This window comes from Cryptomeria japonica, chromosome 3 (assembly GCF_030272615.1).
Source record: "Cryptomeria japonica chromosome 3, Sugi_1.0, whole genome shotgun sequence".
In the NCBI taxonomy this organism is placed as follows: domain Eukaryota; kingdom Viridiplantae; phylum Streptophyta; class Pinopsida; order Cupressales; family Cupressaceae; genus Cryptomeria; species Cryptomeria japonica.
Genome location: NC_081407.1, coordinates 212,790,407 through 212,814,745, shown reverse-complemented (window position 1 = coordinate 212,814,745; position 24,339 = coordinate 212,790,407). Strand labels below are relative to the sequence as shown.

At 39.1% G+C, this 24,339-nt stretch overlaps 1 protein-coding gene across 3 annotated transcripts in view; it reads right to left on the bottom strand.

Annotated features, from left to right (window-relative positions):
* Window positions 1-22,627, bottom strand: part of LOC131074565 (seipin-1) — an 80,015-nt gene extending 57,388 nt beyond the window's left edge. Inside the window, exons 1-2 of one of the 3 annotated variants that reach the window (XM_058011202.2) lie at window positions 21,000-22,605; window positions 14,679-15,583 (exon numbers count right to left, since the gene is read on the bottom strand). In XM_058011202.2, coding sequence (XP_057867185.2) covers window positions 15,119-15,583; window positions 21,000-21,980 — 1,446 coding nt within the window. In that variant the 5' untranslated portion in view covers window positions 21,981-22,605 and the 3' untranslated portion in view covers window positions 14,679-15,118. Of the gene's footprint in view, window positions 1-14,678; window positions 15,584-20,999 lie in introns of those variants that run through there. The other 2 variants (XM_059218184.1, XM_058011203.2) reach the window with 2 other exon arrangements.
* Window positions 22,628-24,339: the final 1,712 nt, after the last annotated feature.

The following is a 24,339-nucleotide window of genomic DNA, read 5'->3' as shown; positions in this document are numbered from 1 at the left end:
GTACCTTATCCTCTCTTGAATAAAGCCTCTAATTGCTGAAGATATCGCGAAAAAGGATCAATCAGGATGACTCCAAGGTTCTCCGATGTAGGGTCTCTACGTGTGGATAAGCACCAGTGGTCATTGTGAATGCTGTTTCATCAAGGGGGCCTTACGTTTCCGAATTGTAGGAACAGAATTTCCTAAAACTAACAAGTTCTCAAAAAGATCAAAAGGTGGAGTTTGCAAGAGATGGATTCTAATCTAATCCTAAGGATGACTCAATGTAGGCTAGACTTGGTAAGATTCTACCAATTTCAGTATTGCCAAGGAATAACAACTCTACTGAAATTGATGCGATCTTCTACGGTGACTAATGATTTCTTCAATTCATCAAGAATCATAAACACTACCATGAAGGTACATATCAATAGTTCAATAATGATTTAAAGTTTAAGCAATCCAAATATCTCCAGTTGACCACACAAGGCGTCCTTACAATCAGTAAGAAGCTAGTGGTTTGGAACGTGAACTAGTGGTTTGGAACGTGAATCTCACCAAAGATCAAGCCCAACACTTAGTCCTTCAAACTTAAATACTACTTAGTCCTTCAAACTTAAATACTACTTCGACTGAGAATGATTCAAGAAAGTGAACAACCATGAAGATAGCCACAAGAATTGAAATAAAACACCATAACTTCAATATTTTATTGATCTCAAAGCCAAAATAGACAACAATTGCTTGAAATTCTCTCTTCAATGCTCAATCTTGTTACAAAATAACTTTCTGACTATCCAAAAGCTCTAATCTTCTAACTTCTAACTATCTGACTATATCAAAATGAAAAGGAGTGAGGGTATACATAGCATCCTCAATTACAATGAACGGCCCAGATCAAAAGAAGATCAATGGCTGAGATTTTGACACCTAAACCCTAATTAGGGTTTGTTACAAAAAGTCCCCTTTTTATTGAACAATATTAAATGCATAGCCAAATATTTAATTGGCACAAAAATCTAGGAAACATAGACCAATGATAATTAAGGTGCCACATCATCTACAAAAACCTCTCTTCTAGAACCTTATTCCCTTTCCAATGCTCTTTCTTAGCATATGCAATGAATCTAGACACAATTCCTTCAATCTCAGCAATAGGAATCTCGGGAAGATTCCTCATTCGTTCCTCCAAGTGGATAACCTGATCAAAGGCCTTGAGAAGAGCCGCATCCCATCCAGGTTCGAGTTCTTTGATTTTCTCAATCAGGAGCATAGTAGCGAACATTTGATCCCTTTGCTCATCTGTGATAACATTCTCATCTTTGCAAAAGATGACCTTGACCTTTTCTTCCAACTCTTGAAGATCCACCTGTGTCTCAACTTCAATCCTCCTGCCAAGAATAGTACATAACACCTCAAACACCTTGTCCTGAATTGGATGGATGACTTCTTCAACTTGATTGCATTTGGTGCTGATGTCTTCGAAAAGAACTTCCTTCATCTGGAGTAGAGTTGACCACTGGAGTAAATTATGAGCTCCTCCATCCATTATCTTTTCTTGTGCTAGGATCTTCCTTGGTGTTTGCCTGATTAGTTGTAGAACAGGAATGATAACATCTCTAGTGTGGGCAAAGGCGACTACTGTTATCATTAGGTTGTAGATGATCTCAAGGACTTGGATAGCTCGATGGATTGTCTGCATCATTCTTGTTGCAAATTCAACGGCAACTGTGTGGGATTTGTCAATCCAAGAGCTCATAAGCTGAACCAAGCTCTTGACTCTCTCTGCCTCGCCAACTGATTCAAGGGGAAGTGCTTGCACAGGAGACATTGCTGGATCCTGACATCCCAAGGGCTGATTGAGATGGCTAAAGTAGCCTCTCCAAGCACCGACCTCTCGCTCAATCTTTCTATTCTTTTCCATTTCTTCCTTAAGTTTGTCTTTAAGTGCTTCAAATGAATCGGTTGCCTCATCCAGTGCCTGCTTAGCGATGAGTGGACCAAGTTCAAATGTTTCTAATCATACTCCTCTGCAAGGATTTCACCTTCATACTTGTCCACTGCTGGTGTAGCTATCTGCAACTTCCTGGATCCTGTCTCATCTCTGATCATCTTGGTCATCTTAGTGGCCTTCTTTTTCTCCGTTCCTTCCTGAGAATTTCGTACAAGGCTTTCTAAGTCAATCACATTATCTTCATCCTCGATCACAATCACCCTTGTTAGTCTCTCCTTCAACCAATCTGGAATAGCAGATCTTGTCTCTCTAACTTGTATCTCTTTAGGCAATGGTTCTTCTTCTCGGAGAGGAGATGTCACTTCATCATCATTCTTGTCTTCATGTAGCTCATTGACTTGGGGAGATTGACTTGATGAACGTTGAGATGCCTGCCCTTCTTTGTGTTTATCATTCTGTACCATTGATTCCATAGATTCCTCGACTTCAGGTACCCTCTTTTCTTGTCCTACAACTTGACTCGTCCTTTTTTCATGTCGAGAAGATGTACCGAATGAGCGATCTCGATTGGCCTCTTGCTTCTTCTTGGAGGGTTCCCTTTTCTCAGGTCTTTCTTTCCTCTTCGCGCCTCTAGGATGAGGATTGCCTTCACTTGCGCTTCTGGGATGAGGATTGCCTTCACTTGCGCTTCTAGGATGAGGATTGCCTTCACTTGCGCTTGCTCCTCCTTCTCCTGGCCTTTCCTCCAAAGTAAAAGTCATTGGTATGTTCTGTTCTCTCAACTTTTGATGTTGTACATCTACCCATCTGCGAGTACATGACAAAACTGGAGCCATCAAAGCTTTTAAGTCCAAAACCTCAGGCTCGTTCCAATCTATCCTCACTGCTTTCTCTTCTCGGTCATAAGATGATTGGAGATGTCTGCCACTGTCCTGAGCTTGATCGGCCACTCTGTAAACTTTGCATCTCCTGATGAAATCTAAAGGCAATCTGGAATGCATCTTTCTTTTTACTTCTAGATCACTTGAGAGATTCATCCAAAAGTCCTCTACCTGAAATTCATGCCTGTACTTTCTACCAACTGTCTCTTCTATATATCCATAAGGATCAAAATTCTCCCTCAAGGCAAAGAATGAAAATGAATATAAGGCCAACTCCCTTTCTGCATCATCCAAGGCTAGAGCATTAGGACATACCTCAACTGAATTCCCTAGTATGATAGGCACAGGAATTCCATTTCCATGCCTGTGTCTGAATGCCTTCGCATAAGCCGCCAACTGCCTAGTCACCTCAAGTAGCACTATCCTGTCTGTCAGATATCTCGGCAACATATAGGGAGGTGAAGGACACCCATGAACTCTAATATATGTAAACTTTTGGAATTGGATGAACCAAGCACCATACCTCTTTACAAGCTCTTGTGCATCTTGAGATAGCCGATTGTGAATCCCGCCTTGCAATATCCTGGTGATGTTCATCATGAAGGTATCATTGACTAACTTGTAGTCACTTCCAGGTGGATGATGCAAATGAACATAAGAGTCACAAACTCTGACTTCCCCGGGTCCTCTTCCGATCACTCCTCTGTGAGGTAGTCCTGCATATTCGAAACTCTTGATCAAGGCATGTATGATGTACAAGCTCATGTGGAATGACTTGGTAGGCTTTAGTCTCCTTAACTGCACGTCCAAGCAATGGCTAATAATTCTAGCCCAATGAATTGTTCCTTTTCCTTGAACTATTACCTGGATGAAGTAGAACATCCACTTCTCAAAATAGAAGGCTTGAGGAGCCCCTGTAACTCGATTGAGTAAAGTTATCAAATCTCTGTATTCCTCCTAGAAGTCGATCCTATGTGGTGTGTTGGGAATCTTGCTCAGGCGAGGACGACTTTTGAGTAACCAATTCTTATTGATGATGCTCAAGCAAGTGTCTGGATCATCTTCATACATGGACTTGGCTCCTTCTAAGCTTTTGTAAATCATATCTTTATGTTCTGGAAGATGGAGAGCCTCACTTATAGCCTCTTCTGAAAGGTAAGCCAAAGTGTTCCCTTCCTTGGACATGATTGATCTTGATTGTGGGTCATAATGGCGAGCACACTCGATCATCAGCTCATGGCACTGGACTGCTGGAGGGAAACCGGCAGCCTTGATGATGCCACTTTCAATTATTCTCTTTGCGACAGGGGATGGCTTTCCAATGTAAGGGACCTCTCGAAACTTCTTCACACTGACGTTTCCCAAGTTGGTATCTCCAATGTTGCTCCACTTTGACACGATCTTGGTCTCCAATTCTTCATTCCTCTAATCTTCCTTCATGAGAGCTGGACGACTAGTGGATGTTCCTGCCTTTGGGGTCGCCATCTTGACACCTACACAACATTTCATAATGAGCAATATATTTTACAACGTAGAAATATAGAGTAGAAAGGAAGATTTAAGCTTTTAATTAGGAAACTTCATGATAAATCTTTGAGTTATCATTTCCTAATTAACTATGCAATTTCAAAAAAACTTGAAGTTCAAAATTCAAAATTTCAACATTGGGACAAGGATGATCACGCCATACCTCCACTTGAGAATTAATTCTAAGAAATGATGCAAAAATAGGAGAATTTGCTAGGCGAAAGATAGATCGAAGTCCTCCCTTTAGCAAAATGTACTTCCTCTAGTCTTCACAAGCATCAATTCCACCACCTCTAGCCTCCAACAAAATTCGCTCCAACTAGACCAGTTTTCGCACTTCTTTCTCGCTCTTCCAAATCGCACTTGAAGTAATGAATGAATGATTGATTAAAATTGCTCAAAACACCCCTACTATATAGGCGCTTACCACTTCATTTTCCATAGGCCGACTTGGTAAAATAGAACCCAAAATAAACAAAAATTAATAAAAGAAGAAGGCCGACTTGACAAAATATTAAAATGATACCTCAAGCGCTCTATCTTTTAATTTTAATTTTCAAATGCCTCAATTAATAAAAAAAATCGATTTTCTAAGGCTCAAATTAATTATTAAATACCCATGCACCTTTATTAAATGCCAATTTAATTAAAAATTTTAAAATATTTCGAAGTTTTTAGCGAACTTGGCATCTAATGCGATTTGGAGGATATTAACGCCCAAGCATGGTAAAAAATAACGAATGTCAATAACCTCGCTCTGGTCCCTTGGAGAGGGACAGGAGCGCTCTTGCATTTTAAACCTTGTATTCCTTGCTTTCACGTTCAAAACCTCATCCTTGGCGTCCAAAATGGCATTGTTATTTGGAACTTTGAGTTTAATTCACTTGATCTTTAGAAGGAGTGTGCCTTAGGACATTTTCGCCCTGGTCCCTTGGTGAGGGACAAGAGCGATTTTCTACTTTTGTCCTTGATCTTTATCTTTTAAATTGCCAATTCATGTTGTGGGGGTAAGCAATGATCCCCATTGTTCATTCTATGCATGCTTAACTCGTTTCCTCAAGGCAAAATAGGCTCTCCCAAGATTTTCGCCCTGGTCCTCCAGTGAAGGACAGGAGCGATTTTTGCATTTGAGCCTAGGATTGTCAATTTTTGGAAGCAATTCCTTGTTCACCATTTTTTAAAAAGGCATTTCTCATCTTGCACCACCTTGCCTTGACGTGATTTTGGAGGGAAATTGTTGATTTTATAAAAATCGCCCTAGTCCTTTGGTGAAGGACAGGAGCGTTCTTTAATTCATTGTACAAACTCTTGATCACATCAACCTCCAATTACCTTCAAAGCATAAAACATCATTCCCCACTCCTTCTTGAGTCTTGGAAACAAAAAATAGCATTTCAAAATGTTAGGCAAATAGGCATATGTGGGGATTTCGCCCTGGTCCCTTGGTGAGGGACAAGAGCGCTTTAGCCAATTGTCATCGAAATTTGTGGTCCTTGCAACTCCATTCCACCCTAAAGCACTTTAAGTATCATTCCAAACTTGTACCTTGGCCTGGATTCGTCCCAATTTGGAGAAAAGAGATAGTCTTTTAGGTTTTTCGCCCTGGTCCCCTGGAGAGGGACAGGAGCGATTTTGCAATTATGAGCTTACCTGTGCTTTGCTAGCCTTCGAAATTACCTTCAATGGACCAACCACGCCCTCTTTCATTCATTTCAAACATGAAACTTGCCTTACCTTTGCAAGAAATTTGCCTTTTTAGAAAATCGCTCTGGTCCCTTGGAGAGGGATAGGAGCGATTATTGTCTTTTGGGTTGATTCCCTCCTTTGTGGTCCACTCAAGTTATATTCAACGGACAAAACACGCCTCCCTTGACCTCTTCAAATCGTAAAATCACTTTAATCTTGCAAGGATAATGCAAATTTTGAAATTCAAGCTCCGGTCCTTCAGTGAGGGACAGGAGCGAATTTTGCCCTCTAGGCCAAATCTTTTCACTTTTCATCTCGAAATTCCTTTGCTAGGGATGATATCATCCTGTTACAAGCTATGAACAAGAGTTCAAGTCCGAGAAAGGTCTTAAAAGGCGTGTATAAAGAAAATCACTCTGGTCCTTCAGGGAGGGACAAGGGCGAATTTATCTTTTTAGACAAAAGCTCCATCATTTCATTGCCTTTAATTAAGCCTGGATGCTCTAACATGTGTAATTCATCTTTCACCATGCCCTTGACGTTTCAATTTGACCAATCAAGGCCAAGAATGACTCAAATAAGCCTTTTCGCCTTGGTCCTTCAGGGAGGGACAGGAGCAAATTTATCTTAATCCTTCAAATTTCATCATTTTCAAACCTTCAAAATCCTTAAAATCATCAAGTCACGTCCAATTATCTCCCCTGGAGACCCTGCACAAAACAATTTTAAAAAAGTCAGAGACAAATATCCACTAAATAACATTTTCGCCTTGGTCCCTGGGAGAGGGACAGGAGCGATTTCACCTTTCTAAGCTAAAATATCCACAATTTAGGTCTTCAATCATTTCACAAGGCATAATTAGGTCATCTTCAAGGCCAAGAATCAGTTATCTTTGAAAAAGTGGCATGGTCCTTCAGGGAGGGACAGGAGCACTTTCTCTGTTTCAGGCATCATCTTGCCTCCAAAATTTGATCAAAATTTACCTAGGCAAAAATGTACAATTTTATCTTTAAAATGCTAACACTTAGACAAAAGTTGAATTTTCCCAAAAGAACCCTGACTAGACCTAACCTGAGACATATCCGACTTCGTGATAGACTCACCTTACTTCAAAAAACTCAATCTTCGGGAGGATGCGTAATAACTTTCAAAATTTGACTGGACTCGGCTTGAAAATATCCAAAAGAAACCCCTAAGGCTTAGCCCTAGCCCAGACAACTCACTCACTCAAAATCCTAGAAGCAGAGAGAAGAACAGGCAAAACAAAAGCAAAAAGAGGGGGTCCCCATTTTAATGGGGCGATGTGTGAAATGGTCACAACAGGTATATATGAAAGCAGTTCAAAGGCGGAAGAGGGGGGATCAGACATCAGCAAAATAGAATAAAATATCACAGTGGAACAAAAAGACAGCTTGAAGTCCCCACGTGGAAGCAACAGCATCGACTAGAATTAAAGACAGCAATCAGGGAACAAGGAACAGCAACAGAAATTACATCCATAAATTAGGAAGGCAGCGCTCAAGGAGAAGACAACTCCAGTTAAAGCACCCAATCACAACAGATTTCTGATTTATCTAAGATTAAACCTAGCCTAATATTTGGTGGTATAAATATTATATTTGTCAATCATTATCTTATATATATGTATTCTTACATGCGGATGGTTATTTATTGCTTATGACTCTAATTAATCTGTCTACATCCCATCTTGTATAGTGGTAGGTAGTGTAAGAGGGAGTTGAAGATGGTGATCTAAGTAGGCCACTCTAGAGGTGACCTTATTACTGGGGCCAAGAGGGCCAAAGTTCTGCTTTTGGGCTTAGTGTGGAATGGTGTTGTGACGTATTCACACATCGCCCCTTTGCAAATGGTGACCCCTACTTTTTTTTGCTTTCTGGGGTTTGCTTTCTAGGTTTTTAGGGTTTTGTCTGTTAGCCTTTGCATTTTAAGTGTCGCCAGGGGGATCACTAGGATGGCAGGCTCTGCTTGAGCCAGAGGGAGTCAGCAGGTGCTCCAGGTTAGGGTTTCTTTGAAAGTATCCCTTAGGCCTAGTTTTGCTCTTGTTGCTAATAGTGTCTTGTTTGAGTTTCAGGAGGTCAATGAAGCTTGGTGAGTGAATATCATCTTTGAAGATCTAAGTTAGGTCAAATTGGTGAGTGATGAAGTCTGGAATGTCATCCTGATCTTCAAATGTCCTAAAATTTGGCTGTCTGGAATGTCATCCTAATCCTGAAATTTGACTGTCTGGTAAATTGAAGAATCCTCCAAAAACTAGATTTTGCATTATAACTCCTGGAGGTCCGAAACTACTCTCAAACATCCTGACAATATATATGGAATATAACTTAAAGTATAAAAAAGAAGAAAGATATAAGGAAATGTCACTTATACTTAAATGTTATATTCCATATATGAATCCTGACGAAGAGACCAAAATGTCAAATTTCGCTCCTGACCCTTCCAAAGGGTCCAAAGCGAATTTCAATTTCGCTCCTGACCCTTCCAAAGGGTTCAGAGCGAATTCCTCTATAGGACATTCTACTTTGATCCAAACTTAGAACTAACTCATTCCCAGGCATTATTGAGGGCAAAACACTTATTTGGAGTGAAGAAATATGAAAATGAAGTCAGGATTTGAGAATAAGGAGGAATTTCGCTCCTGACCCTTCCAAAGGGTCTAGAGGGAAATTCATATGAGACCCTTTTTTCTTCACAAAACCTTGAAGTGAATGCTAACTTGGACTGGAGGATGATCAAGAGAGGCCTAATAAGTTATATCCAAGCCAAAGAAGGGAGGAAAAAGGTGAAAATGAGCCTAAAATGAGAATTTCGCTCCTGACCCTTCCAAAGGGTCCAGAGCGAAATTAACTTTTCCTCTATTTTGCTCTTTGATATGGCCAAGTTTTGGATTTTTGAGGCATGGTTGAGGAGGCTTTGATGCATATTTGCCTTTGAAAAGAGGTTTGAGGCGATGAAGTGGTAGAAATCAACCCAGAAGGAGAATTTCGCTCCTGACCCTTCCAAAGGGTCCAAAGCGAAATTCTTGAAGGACACCTATTTTCCCTTGGAGATGGTCAAATCCTTGGTTTTTATGGCATAGATAGGTGTGGAGTGATGTGTCCTTGCCTTTTAAGGTGGTTTGGAGTTGAAAGAATGAAGAAATGTGCTCAAAACTAGAGTTTCGCTCCTAACCCTTCCAAAGGGTCCAGAGCGAAATTCCCAGAACCCCTCTTTTCCTTCCATTTTTGTGTCACGCTAAGTGTGGATCAAGGTGGATTGAGCTTGGAAGGACCCCTAGGCATGCCTTTGAATTGATTGTGGCCACCAATGATCGATATTTTGAGCTTAAACTAGGATTTTGCTCCTGACCCTTCCAAAGGGTCTAGAGCGAAATCCTAAATAGGTCCTATCCCTGGCCATGATTTTTAGTGAAATTCTCCTTTCTGGCCATTTTGAGGTTCAAGCAAGTGTTGCATGCATGGGAGAGGGATTCAAAGATGAGAGTCCAAGTATAGAGAGTGAAAAGGATAGACCTTGGTGAAGGAAAACAAGCAAGTCAAGAATTTCGCTCCTGACCCTTCCAAAGGGTCCTGAGCGAATTTTATTATAGGGCCTGTCCCTGGAGAGGATCTTGAGCGAATTTCATTCTAATACCTTCTTGTTGATGATTTAAGGTAGGAAATGCTATGTTAGAATGAATTCATTATGTGTACTTAATCACCTTTTGGTTTGTTTTGCAGGTGGAAGAAAATCAAGCTAGGACAAGAACGACCTATTCTAAGCCCATCATCATCAAGGACGTTCCAAATGCATAAAGGTGGACTCAAGGTGTTTTGAAGCCTTGGTTCAAGGAGTTGCCAGCTATCTCCAAAACCTTCACTTCGCCACACAAAGGAACCACAAGATGACAAAGAAAGGCTTTGCAAGCACTTCAAAGCAATATGAATTATTAGAGAAGAAGGAAAGACTTGACAGTAAGGAGGCCTCATCAAGCATATGGGAGTCAAGGGGGTACGCTTTTCATCAAAGTACATCAAGGACGAAGGAAGATCAACCAAGGCACAGACGTCAGACAAGGTGGCATCCCAGTCACTGCTCCTCCAGTCGGATTGGTCCACCTCAGCATGTCCAGATTCAATGTACCTAACTCATCGAGGACGGCACAAACTTCGAGGCACCTACCCTTGTTTCCTATTGGTTCTCAAATATTGAATGTAATTTTCTCATTGGCTAGGGAAGTTTGTTATAACAAACCCTAATTAGTGTTTCTGTCTTGTAATCCTAGCCATTGATTCTAAGTCAATCAGAGCCATCAATCTGTAAAGGGCTCTCTATATAAAGCCTTGGCTCCTCATTTGTAAGGGTTAATAGTCGGGGAATAGTTAGAGATAGTCAATAATCAGTAGTGGTAGTTCAAGAGCAATTAGCTTTTAGGGTAGAGTAGAAAGAGAAGGCAAAGATTGTTGTCAAGACATTGTTGCAAAAGACATGTAAACTTCATTGAAGAAATGGTGAATTCTATGTGTCGATTCTACAATTTGCATGGTCTCTATACTTCTCAAATTTAATTTCATGTTATTAGATGAATGGAAGAAATTTGCATGATCAATGGTGAAATTTGTATATCCATACTACTAGCGGTTTGTTGATTGCAAACTTGCCTTGCGTAGTCAACTGGAATCATTCAGCTGAAGCTTAACTTCAATTATCGCTTCTTCATTGATATGCATCAACCTGACGGTGTCTATGCTTGTAGCGGTGATCTAAACATCATAAAGCTTTCCTTAGAAGATCGCACTAACCTTGTGGAGATGATCCTAGCATGTCAAAGCAAGACTTAGTTAAAGTTTCATCAAAGGTCATCCATTGCTCCTACATTCTTAGTGTTAGAATTAGATCCTTCTCCAACCCTTATCCTTTTCCCTTTTTAAAAAATCAAGGATCAGTAAAGACCCACGTTCCAATGATATCCATAGCAAATCAGACGCTCAGGTTATCGAATGTAAATCCCCTTGTGATTCCAGCAAAATCACATCATACCGCAAGAGCTTATCCACACGTAGAGAACCTACATATCAAAACCTCGGAGTTACTCCGATTGATCCTTCGGCGAGATCTTCAGCAATCGAGAGCTTTATTCAAGAGAGGAAAAGGTACCTTTAGGTATTTTATTCTGTGTTCGCGTGTGCATGAAAAACACATCAATAGATGGTTTCAAGCAGACCTATCATGCTTCTTCCCCAATACCCTAACATGTTTGAATAGTAAGAAGTAATATAGATATTGTATGTGTTTGATTTAAATATTATTATATGTTATTATCTAATCCTAATAATGGGAGATATGTGTATGTGAATCCTTGGTCATGGTTGCAAGATCTAAATCCAAGCCCATATTGTTAAAGAAGATATTTTACTTGATAAAGAAGCCAACCCTAACCCTAACTTGTTGCAATTGTGGTTCTAGGACATAATCTAAGGTAAATCTGAAAGGGGACATTACAAAGGTCAATATAAGCTAGGGTTGAGGAATGAGCAGCCCCTATCTAAGGTAAATCTGAAAGGGGACATTACAAAGGTCAATATAGGCTAGGGTTGAGGAATGAGCACCCCCTACCAAAAGCAAATTTAGGCCTTTGAGACCACACAAACCTTCATGGCACATGCCATTTTTCATAAATGGCTAAAAAAACCTCTAAAATTTAAAATCACACAAATATGCCTAAATGGGTTGGATTTACTTAAAACAAAATGTATTTTTCCAACACTTTTGCCACATTTTCATGTTTCCCTGCAGTATGGCAAGTCTGTGTGGTAGACTCACGATTTACTCATGGTAAGTCTACACCAAAACTCATGGAAACTCAGCCCTACAAATCCAAAATTTCAAGGTTGAATTACTCGGCACAGAAAAATCTTTGCAAGAATTAGCAAGTTGCTCGCAAGTACTCACACTCAGTAAGTTTGTAATCCATGGTTTAAGCAACATTCAAAAGGGTTTCCTAAAGCACTTGCATTTTCAAAAGAGAACCCAAGACTTACTCCATTGACATTGACTTATTCCCCCTCATACTCATTTTTATTTGTAAAGGAAAACCGAAAAAGGAACAACAAACTGAAAAGAAAGTGAATAGCAAAAAGAATACCTAGAATCTTTGGAAAACAAATTGCTTAAAAACAGATTATGTGTGAACCACTCATTTCCAAGTAAGCTGCTATGGTGGCCATGGCTGGAAAACAAATTGCTTAAAAACAGATTTTAAAAAAAAATCCTATTTCAGCCATGGCCACCATAGCAGCTTACTTGGAAATGAGTGGTTCACACACAACAACAAATGCTGGCAATGATCGACTTTTACTTCTTCACAGCTGCAAATGCAAAATGCAAATTGATTATGGTAATTGTGTATTGCAAACAGGTGGTTGGGTTAGGAACAACAAACTGAAAAGACAAAGAATAGCAAAAAAAATACCTAGAATCTTTGAAAAACAAATTGATTAAAAACAAATGAAAAAAACAATTCCTATTTTAGCCATGGCCATTGCAGCTCACTTGGAAATGAGTGGTTCACACACACAATGACAAATGCTGGAAATGATTGATTTTTCCTTCCCCGCAGCTGCACATGCAAAATGCAAATTGGTGGTAATTGTGTGTTGCAAACAGGTGGTTGGGTTAGTTAATGGGAGGATTTAAGGTTTGATAAGGGCTGAGAGGGGCCTGGTAGGGACCCTACACTTTCTTTTTAATTTTTTCTTTTTTAATTTTCACTATTTGGTTATGTTTAGAGGACTTCCAAAACGGCCATTTCAAAGACATGCCACAGAATATCATGGGGACAAGGGACCTCACCTACTGCCCCTGTCTCCTGGAAATGCGGGTGTATGGGGACACTGGGTTTGGAGATGTAGATGCACATTCCATGTAATACAGCTCCAACTTTTATCATCTCATACACACTACTATAATGGAGTGCACCTAAAAACAATCATAAAATCAAATAAATAGAAAATGAACAGCTTAGGCAGCATTGGACCCAAAATAAAATAAAAATTATCATAGATGTATGATAATGACCAAAATAGGCCAATGGGACTGAACTACATTAAAAAGGGGTTACTATCAGAAAGAACAACCTAACAAGGGAGTATCAGTGCAAACTAAAAAAGGACTCATCAAGAATGTAATAACAGATAAATCTATAGCGCATCTTTAGAAGCTGGGAAAAATTGGTAGCTGCCACTACGCTTTAGATAGAGAATCTAAAGGTTACATTCAGATATGCTAATAAAGCAGCCTATTACAAGGTGGGTCACTGGGACTGAACTACATTGAAAAGGGGTCACTGTCAGAAAGAACACCCTAACAAGGGAGTATCACTGCAATTAAAAAAAGGACTCAACAAGAATGTAATAACAGATAAAGCTACAACACATCTTTAAATTCTGAGAAAAGTTAGTAGCTGCCAGTTCGTTTTAGATAAAGAATCTAAAGGTTACATTCAGATATGCTAATAAAGTAGACTGTACAAGAAAGGTGAGTAACTCCCTGTCATCCACAGATCTGAGAAAAGGCAAAGTAAATAGCTATTGACTGCCAAAGAACATCCTGCATTAAATGAACAAGGCTGATGAGATTTTAGTGACCTTGTGCATAAATTAGGCTCATTGTGCATAGGGAACCCTAATAAAATCTGACGTTTGAATCTTCAATGCAATACAATCCAATGGTCAAGAAGTAAGAATAAAGTACAAATGTCAAAAAAATACTTGATCATCAAGGAAGACAGTTTGCAGTTTGCTTTGCCAGTGCTCATAATGGAATCAAAAGACTGTTAGACGAAAGGTGAGTCACTCCCTCACATTGAATGATCTCAGAAAAAGAAAAAGAAAATATCTACTGACTGGCAAAAAATATCCTCCAGCAAATGAACAAGGCTGATGGGGCTTTAGTGACCCCATGCATAAATTAGGCTCATGGGTCATAGGGAACCCTAACAAAATCTGGTATTAATTTTTTCAATGCAATACAATTCGATGAGAAGTAAGAATAAAAGTGAAAATGTCAAAACGATATTTGATCATCAAGGAAGACAGTAAGTGTTGTCCCTTCACATTTTGCTCTACCAGTGCTCATAACTTGCCACTAGAGAATTCTGAAGCAACATATGAGTTGCCTTCTTGATGTATGAAGATAAATATATCTAGTCAGGGTATCTTAAAAAGAAATAGAGACTCCTTGCCAAACAAACCTCTTAGAGGGTAAATAATATGTCTTCCTTATCCCATAGTAAAATTAGCCACCAGAAGAAGTGTTTTTCCGTCTGCAGATCCTGGAATGAGTAGTGAATTGAAGTCATGCTTATAATATATTTCTAAAAGATAGCTGATATCAATTCATTAGATCACAAATGTCTACCAGATGACCTATGATAGGTGTGCTTCATGTATCGAACTCGGACATTTGTTTGAACATGTCATTTTACATTGGTCCACACATGTAAGTTTAATACTTAAACAAATAGTCCTCATTTAAGTTAATGCAACTATGCCATTCACCCCTGTAAGCAGATGTGATCAAGGAAAATTCCAAATAAACTTTAATTTCCTCCGTACTCAAATGTAACAAGCATCAAACACCCACAAAAACTCTTAATACAAACATCTTGTAAAATTCTGTAAATAAATAAATAGCAAACGAACAACAAATATACACAGCAAACTGTAACTTGTATCTCAGGAACAATCAGACAGCAAAGATTTTGATTCAAAATTTATTTTACCGCAGCAAATGTCCAGAAAAAGGCACAGAGGGCTAAATGAAAACATTGAAAGGTCCCTGCTTCTTATTCTCTGGACTAGTTCTTTAAGAAACATGTGCCGTCCATGTCTGCTGATGATTTGTGTAGTACATATCCCATTCCCTTCTAGTCACATGAGTTATAAAAACATATTACAGCAACTCACCCGTATGACAATCTCAAAACAAACCCAAAATATTTGATATTTCCACTGAGGTGATTCTATCAGCTTTCAATACTTCTCTGCATCAAAAATGTTCTTATTCATGTCTTTGTGCATAATCATTTTTTCTAATTTTGATTCTGTCCACCCCTCAATAACTCTCTAGCTTGCAGTCTAGGGAAGAATATTGACCTACAACAGAGTAAGAGAATCAATACTTCCATGGCAAAGGATCCCATGCCAAGCCAGATAACAAGCGTCCATTTCCAATTCCAAATCACTCTTTTCAGCCAAGGTAGCTCAGAGTTGAGATATAAGTCTGCACTATAGATTTCTGGTATGCCTGCTCCTGGAGGGAACTCAGCTCGAGGTTCTAGAGTCATTCTTAGACAAGCAGTAGGAATAATTTTTTCAGCAAATTCTGTCATTTCTAGATGTCGTGTCTGTGATTCCGAAGCAAAACCAAGAAGAAAGGGTGTACTCCACAAGAGAGTCTCTGCAAAACGAATGGGAGAACTCTTGAATCGCAGCATACATGGATGACTTGAGGTTCCTAAAATCTTTCCTTCAGCTGAGAGAAACTCCAACTTGACCTAATAACAAATTACAGGAAATATGAAACATGTGAGATTGTAAGCCAAGGACAATACGACTGACAGAAAAAAAAGATTAGCTATATTCCTTATCAAGGCTTAACATAAGCAATCACAAGTGGATTAAACTCTTCTTTTTAGTACAGCAATTCAGTCCCAACCCCAAACAACAAACAAAAAATATATTTTGGATAGCAAAATGGAGGTACATTGATAGACAAACCTCTGATCAGATATTTATGGCAATTTTGAGTTTGATAAGTGCCATAGATCTTATAGTGCATACACAAATCTTACGGACGAATGAGAAAAGAAGATATATGTATTTTGTGCCACGGGAGCAGTTGAAAAAGAGAAGCATGCAATTATAGAACCCCAACTTACAATGACATTCTGATCACAAATATGCAGACCATAAATGTGGATATTATGCTAGAAGTAATTGAAGAGATGAGAATAAAGCAACTTAGAGAATTTGAGATCCTTAAAAACAGGAGAAGAACTAAAATTCACATGAAAGCAGCATTGTCTTAAAGCTCAACAACACTGGGTAGTTAATACAGTTATAAAACCAGTGGTTCCAATTTCCAATGGTCTTGTTGATGTGTTTTTTTATGCACATGCGAACACAGAATAAAATACCAAGGTATCTTATCCTCTCTTGAACAAAGTCATTCGTATGCTGAAGATTTGCCTAAGGATCAATTGAAATAACTCCAAGGTTCTTATATGTAGGGTCTCTACGTGTGGATAAGAACTGTTGGTGTGATGTGATTTTGCTGGAATCACAAGGGGACTTATATTCGAATGTCTGAGTGTTTAATCTGCTGGAACTTGAGTCCTAACTACTAACCGGGATAATAAAGAAATAACCAAAAGATGCAGGGTTTAGAGAGTCTAATCTAAGACCTATAATGTAAGAAGATAGATGAACAACTAGGTGGAGTCCTACTGGGTTGGGTCTCACCATCAGGTTGAACAATCCGACACCAACTCAGTGCAATCTTCTAAGGGACATTTTGGATATGTTCAAATCATTTCCATCAAACACTGATCACCATCCAAGTTAATGCATGAACAATGGACGTATAACAATTTGAAATTAAGCTCTTTAATGCCAGTTGACCACGCAGGGCACACTTACAATCAGTAAGAGGCTAGTGGTATGGACTAGGCGGATTCCACACGAGTGCATTCAACAAACTTTTCAATTCAATATAATTATCTGCCATCTAATGAAGATTCAACAAGAAACCATGCATATTGCAAAGAAACGACATATTTCACCATATCTTCAATGAAAATGGAATCTTTTACAACCAAGGCAACAATTTCTTGCCTTCTCTTCCTACTCTACTCTAATTGCTATTCTTACTATTAGCTATTCTAACCACTATTAACTAACTATTAACCTTTACAAATGAAGAGCCAGAGTTTTATATAGAGAGCTCTTTACATTTCAATGGCTCTGATTGATTCACAATCAATGGCTAGGATTACAAGATGGAAACCCTAATTAGGGTTTGTTACAACAAACTCCTCTAGCCAATGAGAAAATTACATTCAATGCATGAGAACCAATAGGAAACAGGGGTAGGTACATCAGAGTTTGTGCCTTCGTGCATAAGCGTGATTCACTGAATCTAGACATGCTGAGGTGGACCTATCTGACTGGAGGAACAGTGACTGGGATGCCACCTTGTCTTGCGTTTGTGCCTGGTCAAGGAACTTTGTATTTCTTGATATTCAATGTGATAATGATGAGAAGCTAACTTTGATTAACTCTTTTGAAACTATCTGCTTCTTCAACGTACCCTTGCACTGACCTTGGTTGATCCTCCTTCGTCCTTGATATACTTGAGGAATGATGTACCTTTCCTTGGCTCTCCTGTGTTTGATGAGGCCTCTTCACGATCAAGTCACTCTTCCTCTGGTAGCTCATATCGCCTTGAAATGTTTGTAAGATCCTTCCTCTGATATTTTGTAATTTCTCTGTGATAGAATGAGGTCCTTGAGAATATCTTGCTCTTATTGCTTGAACACTTGAAGTCTTTAACACTTTAGTCTTCTTCTCTGCACTTAAAGTGTCCTTGATGATGATGAGGTTTGAAGAAGTTGTCCTTGTCCTGGCCTGATCTTCCTCCAACTTGATTTTGTTAATCTGCAAAACAAACAAAAATGGTGTTAAGTACACATGATATATTCATTCTAACATAGTATTCCTCACTTCAAACCATCAACAAGAAGGCACTATAATCAACTTCGCTCTAGACCCTCTCCAAGGACAGGACCTATAATGAAATTCGCTCTGGACCCTCTCCAAGGACAGGACCTATAATGAAATTCGCTTTGGACCCTCTAGAAGGGTCATGAGCGAATTTTGCATTTTTGTACAAATTCTTCACTTTCTCATCATTTTTCTTTACTTCAATTGTTTCCAAGGCATGATAATGTCCTAGTTGAGGTTCCAAGGCATGAAATTAGTCCATATTTGAAGCAAAGGTGAGGATCTTAGGAAAAATCGCTCTGGACCCTTTGGAAGGGTCAAGAGCGAATTTGCTCCTTTAAGCTCTATTCATACTTAACTTGCCTTGGACTTGTCTTTTCCACCCTTCATCTATCACAATCAAGTCAATTCGCCCTCAAATCTGCTCAAAATGGGATTCATTCAATTGTTTGAGTGAGATAGGAGGTCCCTTGAAGGATTTCGCTCTAGACCCTTTGGAAGGGTCAAGAGCTTAGATGAAATTCGCTCTGGACCCTTTGGAAGGGTCAGGAGTGAAATAGCTATTTTGCTCAATTCTTCCTTCATAAAAATCCATTTCTCACCCTTACCTTATCAAGATCAAGCCATTTGCCTTCATAAATGCTTAGGAATGGATTTGGTTCAAAGGTTTGAGCAAGGTACCAAGCTTCTTGAAGAAATTCGCTCTGGACCCTTTGGAAGGGTCAAGGGCGAATTTGCTCCTTTAGGCTCAATTCACACTTCTTTTCCCATAACTTTGTCTTAGACTTGAACTTTTGAATCCTTTTCTTGTCATGCATGACCACCATTCAATGTCTCTAGTGAGGAATTAGGTCCCTTGAAGGATTTCGCTCTGGACCCTTTGGAAGGGTCAAGAGCGAAATTTGGCATTTTGCTCAAATCCCTCACATTTTCATCACTTCACTTTGTTTTACACATCAATTCTCTCTCAATCACGCCATAGGGACAAGGTTTACGATGCAAACTAGGACCAAGAAGGGAGATCTAAGGAAATTCGCTCTTGTCCCTTTGGAAGGGTAAGGAGCGAATTTGGCTTAATTGCTCAAATTCTTAACATTTAGTGATCATGACCTACTCAAATGCATGTCTAAGGGTGCCTCTAAGTTCAATCAACCTCAATTAATGCTTTGGAACCTAAGCTTGATGCAAATTAGAAGCAAGAAGGGAGATCTAAGGAAATTCGCTCTGGACCCTTTGGAAGGGTCAGGAGCGAATTTGAGGAATTAGTCTTAGATACATTCAAACATTCAAACTTCACCCTCATTCACATTGTTCTCACCTTGGGACATGCTAACAAATCACCTTAAGGAGGCGCCTAGTTCAAAATGTTGGATCAAAGTACATCTTAACAATTTCGCTTAGGTACCTTTGGAAGGTACATGACTTCAAGAGGAATTTCGCTCTGGACCCTTTGGAAGGGTCAGGAGCGAAATTCGTATTTTCACTCAATTTTCACATCGTTGCTCATGAATTTTAGCAAGTTCAAACCTTTTAAGAGAGTTTAAGTAGAGACACCTTCAAAATTTTCTTGTAAGATGCATGTCTCACCTTGATTCGCTCCAGACCCTTTGAGAGGACAGGACCTATAATGAAATTCGCTCCTGATCCTTTGGAAGGGTTAGGAGCGAAATTGGCAATTTTCACTCAAATTTCTCATCCAATATTGTTGCAACTCATTCACAAGGGCATGGATCGATCATTCTTCATTCAGTCAAGGCCTGGAAGCAAGGGTTATAGTCCAAGATAGGACCAAGAGAGGATTTGTAAGGAATTCGCTCTTGTCCCTTTGGAAGGGTCAGGAGCGAATTTTGCAATAATGCTCAAATTCAAGACTTTCTCTCCAAATTTCCAAGTCCAAGTTTGTCCAAGGCGTCTCCAAGGGTGAATTCAAGCTAATTTCCTCCCAATCCATGCCTTAAAGTGAAGTTTTTGTCCAAAATAGGAAGGCAAAGAGAGTTAAGGAAGATTTCGCTCATGTACCTCTGGAAGGGTCAGGAGCGAAATTCACAATCTAGCTCAAATTCTCCATTGTCTTCTAGCCTTTGTGTTCAAGTCTCATTGATATGCTTCTCTAAGGGATAGGTAAGTGGATATTGCATCAAACAAGGCCCTGAGATAGAGTATTTCATCCAGTTTGGGGGGGGAAAGCCTTCTTTTGGAGAATTCGCTCCTGAACCTCTGAAAGGGTCAGGAGCGAATTTGAGGTTCTCACCCAAATTTCTCATTGTTCATGATCAAAAGTTTGCTCAACTTAAAGTCCAAGGTCAGGTTTAGGTTCATTCCTCCTTAGTTGATGCTTTGAAGCAGGAGTTTAGCTTGATTGAAAGGCCAAAGGGAAAGTCCTGAAAACAATCTGACTCAAACGACTCACATCCTCAACTTGACTCAATGGCGTAGGTCTCAAAAGGCAAGACTCCTAGCATGATACAATGACTTCGTCAAACTCAATCAAGACTCAACCCTAGAAACAAGTCTCGGGCCTAACCAGGAGGAAGCTTTCAACAGAGATCCTAACCTAGACCACCTACTGACCCACTTGAGCCTAGGCAGACCATCTTATCCCAAAGAGCTCTCTAGAAACTCTCCAATGCAAAGATTAATAGCCAAGACTAGACAACCAAGCAAAGAGAACTAACCTAGAAAGCAAAAAGCAGGGGTCCCCATTTGCAATGGGGTGATGTGTGAATATGTCACAACAGGTCCATAGGACCTCGTGGACATAGTTAGAATCATTTCACTTCATAATTAAGAAGCACCAAACCAGTGATGAACAACATATGATAAATTTAAATTTATGATTTAGAAGCACAAACTTTATTGTTTCTACCAACAAGGCCTTAGTTCCTTAACAAGGTGAACAGAGTTTTTAAAAATTAATCAAGGATTCATTGCAATTGCAAAAAATGACAGCCTTAGTTCAGTAAGTAGGTGAACCCACTGGTCAGGGTTTTTTCCACAAAGCTATATTTGAAATAAAAAGTATGGGCTGTATTGTAGCATGCCCAAAAATAGTAAAAACATGTTACATTAGTCATAAAATTTGGTGTTTAACAGATAACTATTTTGATAACAAAAGACACAATCCAACTATAGAAGGCCATTCAGAAGAAGCCACCATTGAATAAAGCTTTAGTACCGTCAAAAACTTACCTGGAAGATCCCAAGCTTTATATTATGGTCGGACTCCGGAAGTGTCAATTCAACAGCAACCTCTAGCCTGTGATTGGCTGGTATCAAGCGAGGCGGTAGAACATTCTTCTGGTACCTATCCTTTATACTGCTATGATTATCCTCCAAATTTGATGTTGCGGAACAAGATTGGAGAGATACAAATGCAACTGGGTGAGGCTTAGTATAATCGAAATACAACGCTTCTTTCATGTGAACCGGTTTCTCAACCAAGGTATGCATGACAAAGAAACTCAGGACAAAGGCTGCAAGCATAAGCAGTAAAAGCAACCAAAACACATACCACGACAAAATGCAGCCCCACCCAATTCTTTCGATTCTTCTCCCAACAGAGGGCTGCAGATGGGAGGGCACTTGAAGAACAGTATCAATGAGAGACGACATGTTTTCTTTAACACTTAAAAGAGTGGAAGGAAGATGGTAACCCTGGTGCATCAAATAACTGGGCAAAGACAATACACGCAGCATAAACCACGCTTGAAATCCAACAGCCTGAATCACTATGTCGGCCAACCAAAACACAAAAGAACTAGATCCTCTACCTCCAGAGGATGGCTCTGGCATAGAATCAGCTACAGTTATAGTTTCATCTCTACATATATCTTTATCTCCGTCCCAAGTTGGCAGCTCTTTTTCCTCTTCGTCTTCCCCTACTGCAACCGGTTCAACATCTATTACCTCCCTATTTTCATCTTTAACTAATCCAACACAATTCGACGAAATCTGGCTGTTGGTGCTGTCATTCCCCAATAGAAAACCATTGTTTTCACGTGATAATCTGGAAACATTCATCTTCCTCCTCCTCCTCAAGGAATTAATTGAATGAAATCGGGGCTCTGTTGGTTGTTTCTCTAAACAGGACTCTGCCTCGTCTTCCACACTGCTTTTCTCACAAAGAATTTCCTCCGAGTCCACATAACCCTCTGGATTTTTTTCTGCCATGTTTCCTGCTTGCTAAACACAAAACAATCTGAACACTCAAAACATTTCGATTAATAAAGAACCAATTCAAATGCTTTCACTGACGCTTCGAGCTGTGCCTAACCATTAACAGAATTCAATTTGAGCCCTTCTGTCTTCTCCGCTTTTATAAAACAGGTTTGCCCTCTTGCGTCTTTCCATTTACGTGTTTGATCACTGTCGTAGAATATGGAGGTGTCCTCCCGAAGCGAGACTAATTCCCCAATGTCGTTCACAAAGTAGCAATACACACGGAGTTAATACAGTCGGGGACTCAAACTCAAGATCATGGGGAGCATACCCACGTCTTAAGTTGCGATCCACGATCGGACGAGCTAGGGTCGAATTCCTTTGATGCTGATTTTGGCTCTCTTTGCCAATATTATTTCGCAGCAACGGGTCGAAAGAATTTACCTGTGTAGAACTGCCTCGCAACAAATCGTAAAGCTTCTTGAAGAGCAAAAATGTTCACCAAGTTTACAAATGTCTTTACATAAATATGTGCAAGCAATCATTTTCCCAACTTCACAAGGTTTCTTTGGCCTCAAGCCAAATAGGAGTTTAACTTTATGCTAACTCAACTTTCCAGCCTACCAAACTATAATTGGTGTTGTTCCTTCTTAGTATGTGCAAAAACTTTCTTGGCACTTGTGGAATGATAGGCATCGTATGTTAGCTCACCTATCTATAACTAAAATTCTGAAAAAAGGCTATATGTTTCTCTCACCTTACCTGATCGTGATTCAAAAATTGAACAATAAATGGTCTCTTCAGTCACCCAATTTCATCTAGGTCAAAAGATTTCAAACCACTATGAAGCTTAAAATTGCTCAACTTGCCTAGTGGCTACTATACAAACTCTACCAATACCACTTGTTTGATGCATCCTAGCATTTTCAATCCAGGATGTCCTTTTATGCTTGGTGTTGGATGCATTTTTTTTTTTATCTTTAAGGTCTAAAGTGTTTACTTAGCACAATATCATTTTGGGATATGAGGTTAATTTTTTTTGGTTGAGTTTTACTAGTTGTAGCATTTCTTAAGGTTGGAAAATATTTTTTACATTTAGAAAGATAGAATTTTAGTTTTTTTTCCTAATTCTCTTAAGATATCAATTTTGCTATTAACTCCAAATCATCAATTATCTTTAATGTACTCTAGTTGGACTAAGTTCAAGCTAGCAAGGTTGTATTGGAGCTTGATCACCTCCAAACTTTGTTGGACCATTAAAGAAATACACTATGCATGGTGGCTAGGGTGCCACCTTCACCAACCTATAGTGTATTTTCTTTCCAAGACAAGTAGTATAGCTACGCAATCTTCACATCATCATTAAGAAAATTATCATAGATCCAAAACTCTACCTCCTCAACTGCATATGAGATAATATTCTAGGTAAACTCCTCCTTGGTTGTTTGGTTGTTAAAGAGGGTAGTTTTCACCTCTTTATTGCTTATTCACACCTTCTAGCATAGATGGACCCTATAAACAACCAAAATTATTTCAAATACAAATTGCTAGAGTTACACCAAGATCTATATGAAACCAAATGTAGGCGACCCTTGAGGAGGATGAAATGACTAGAATTGATGGATGTGAACTTGTTAATGTGACTAGAAACTTACAAGGTGGTGAATGGGATAACCTTAATGGGCAAAAACCACCTCCTATTACTAGTGTTCCCTATAAATTTTATTGTTGTTTTTTTATTTTATAATGATATCATAATTTGATGGTTGATTCTCTTGTTCCATTAGCTCTTTTGTTATGTGGATTTTTCCTTTTTAGGGCCACATGTCAATTTGACCTTGATTGATTTGGTATGGCTTTACAATATGGTCCCATGCTCCCTATATTTTTTGAGGATTTATCTATATCCTCTAGCAGACTTATTTTAATATATGGTCTTGTCATCAAAAAATCCATGATAATGGTTATTTCTTGGAACGTGGGGAGCATTTTGTTGCACATATTTAAATTATGAAAATAGACCCTAAATTTTCATGCTTATAATGGTGAAGGATATGCATTCCATATATGTAAGGTTTGCACTTACAAATCAAGATGGGGTATTCTTGTTACACTTGTAGGTATTTTATGTCTAATAGTGAAAATTACATATCATGCACTTTCATATTTGTTTTGGGTCCATTTGATTTGATTATTATTAATGCAATTATTAGCATACAAATGACATGTTGCAACATAAAAGTTAGAGATAATCTCAAATATAATATCAAGGACTAGTCCCTATTCCTAATTTTTTCAATCGGTACCTTGTGTCAAATATGCTAGCATGAAACTAACCCAATTCAATTCCACAAATGTGAAAATGAACCTA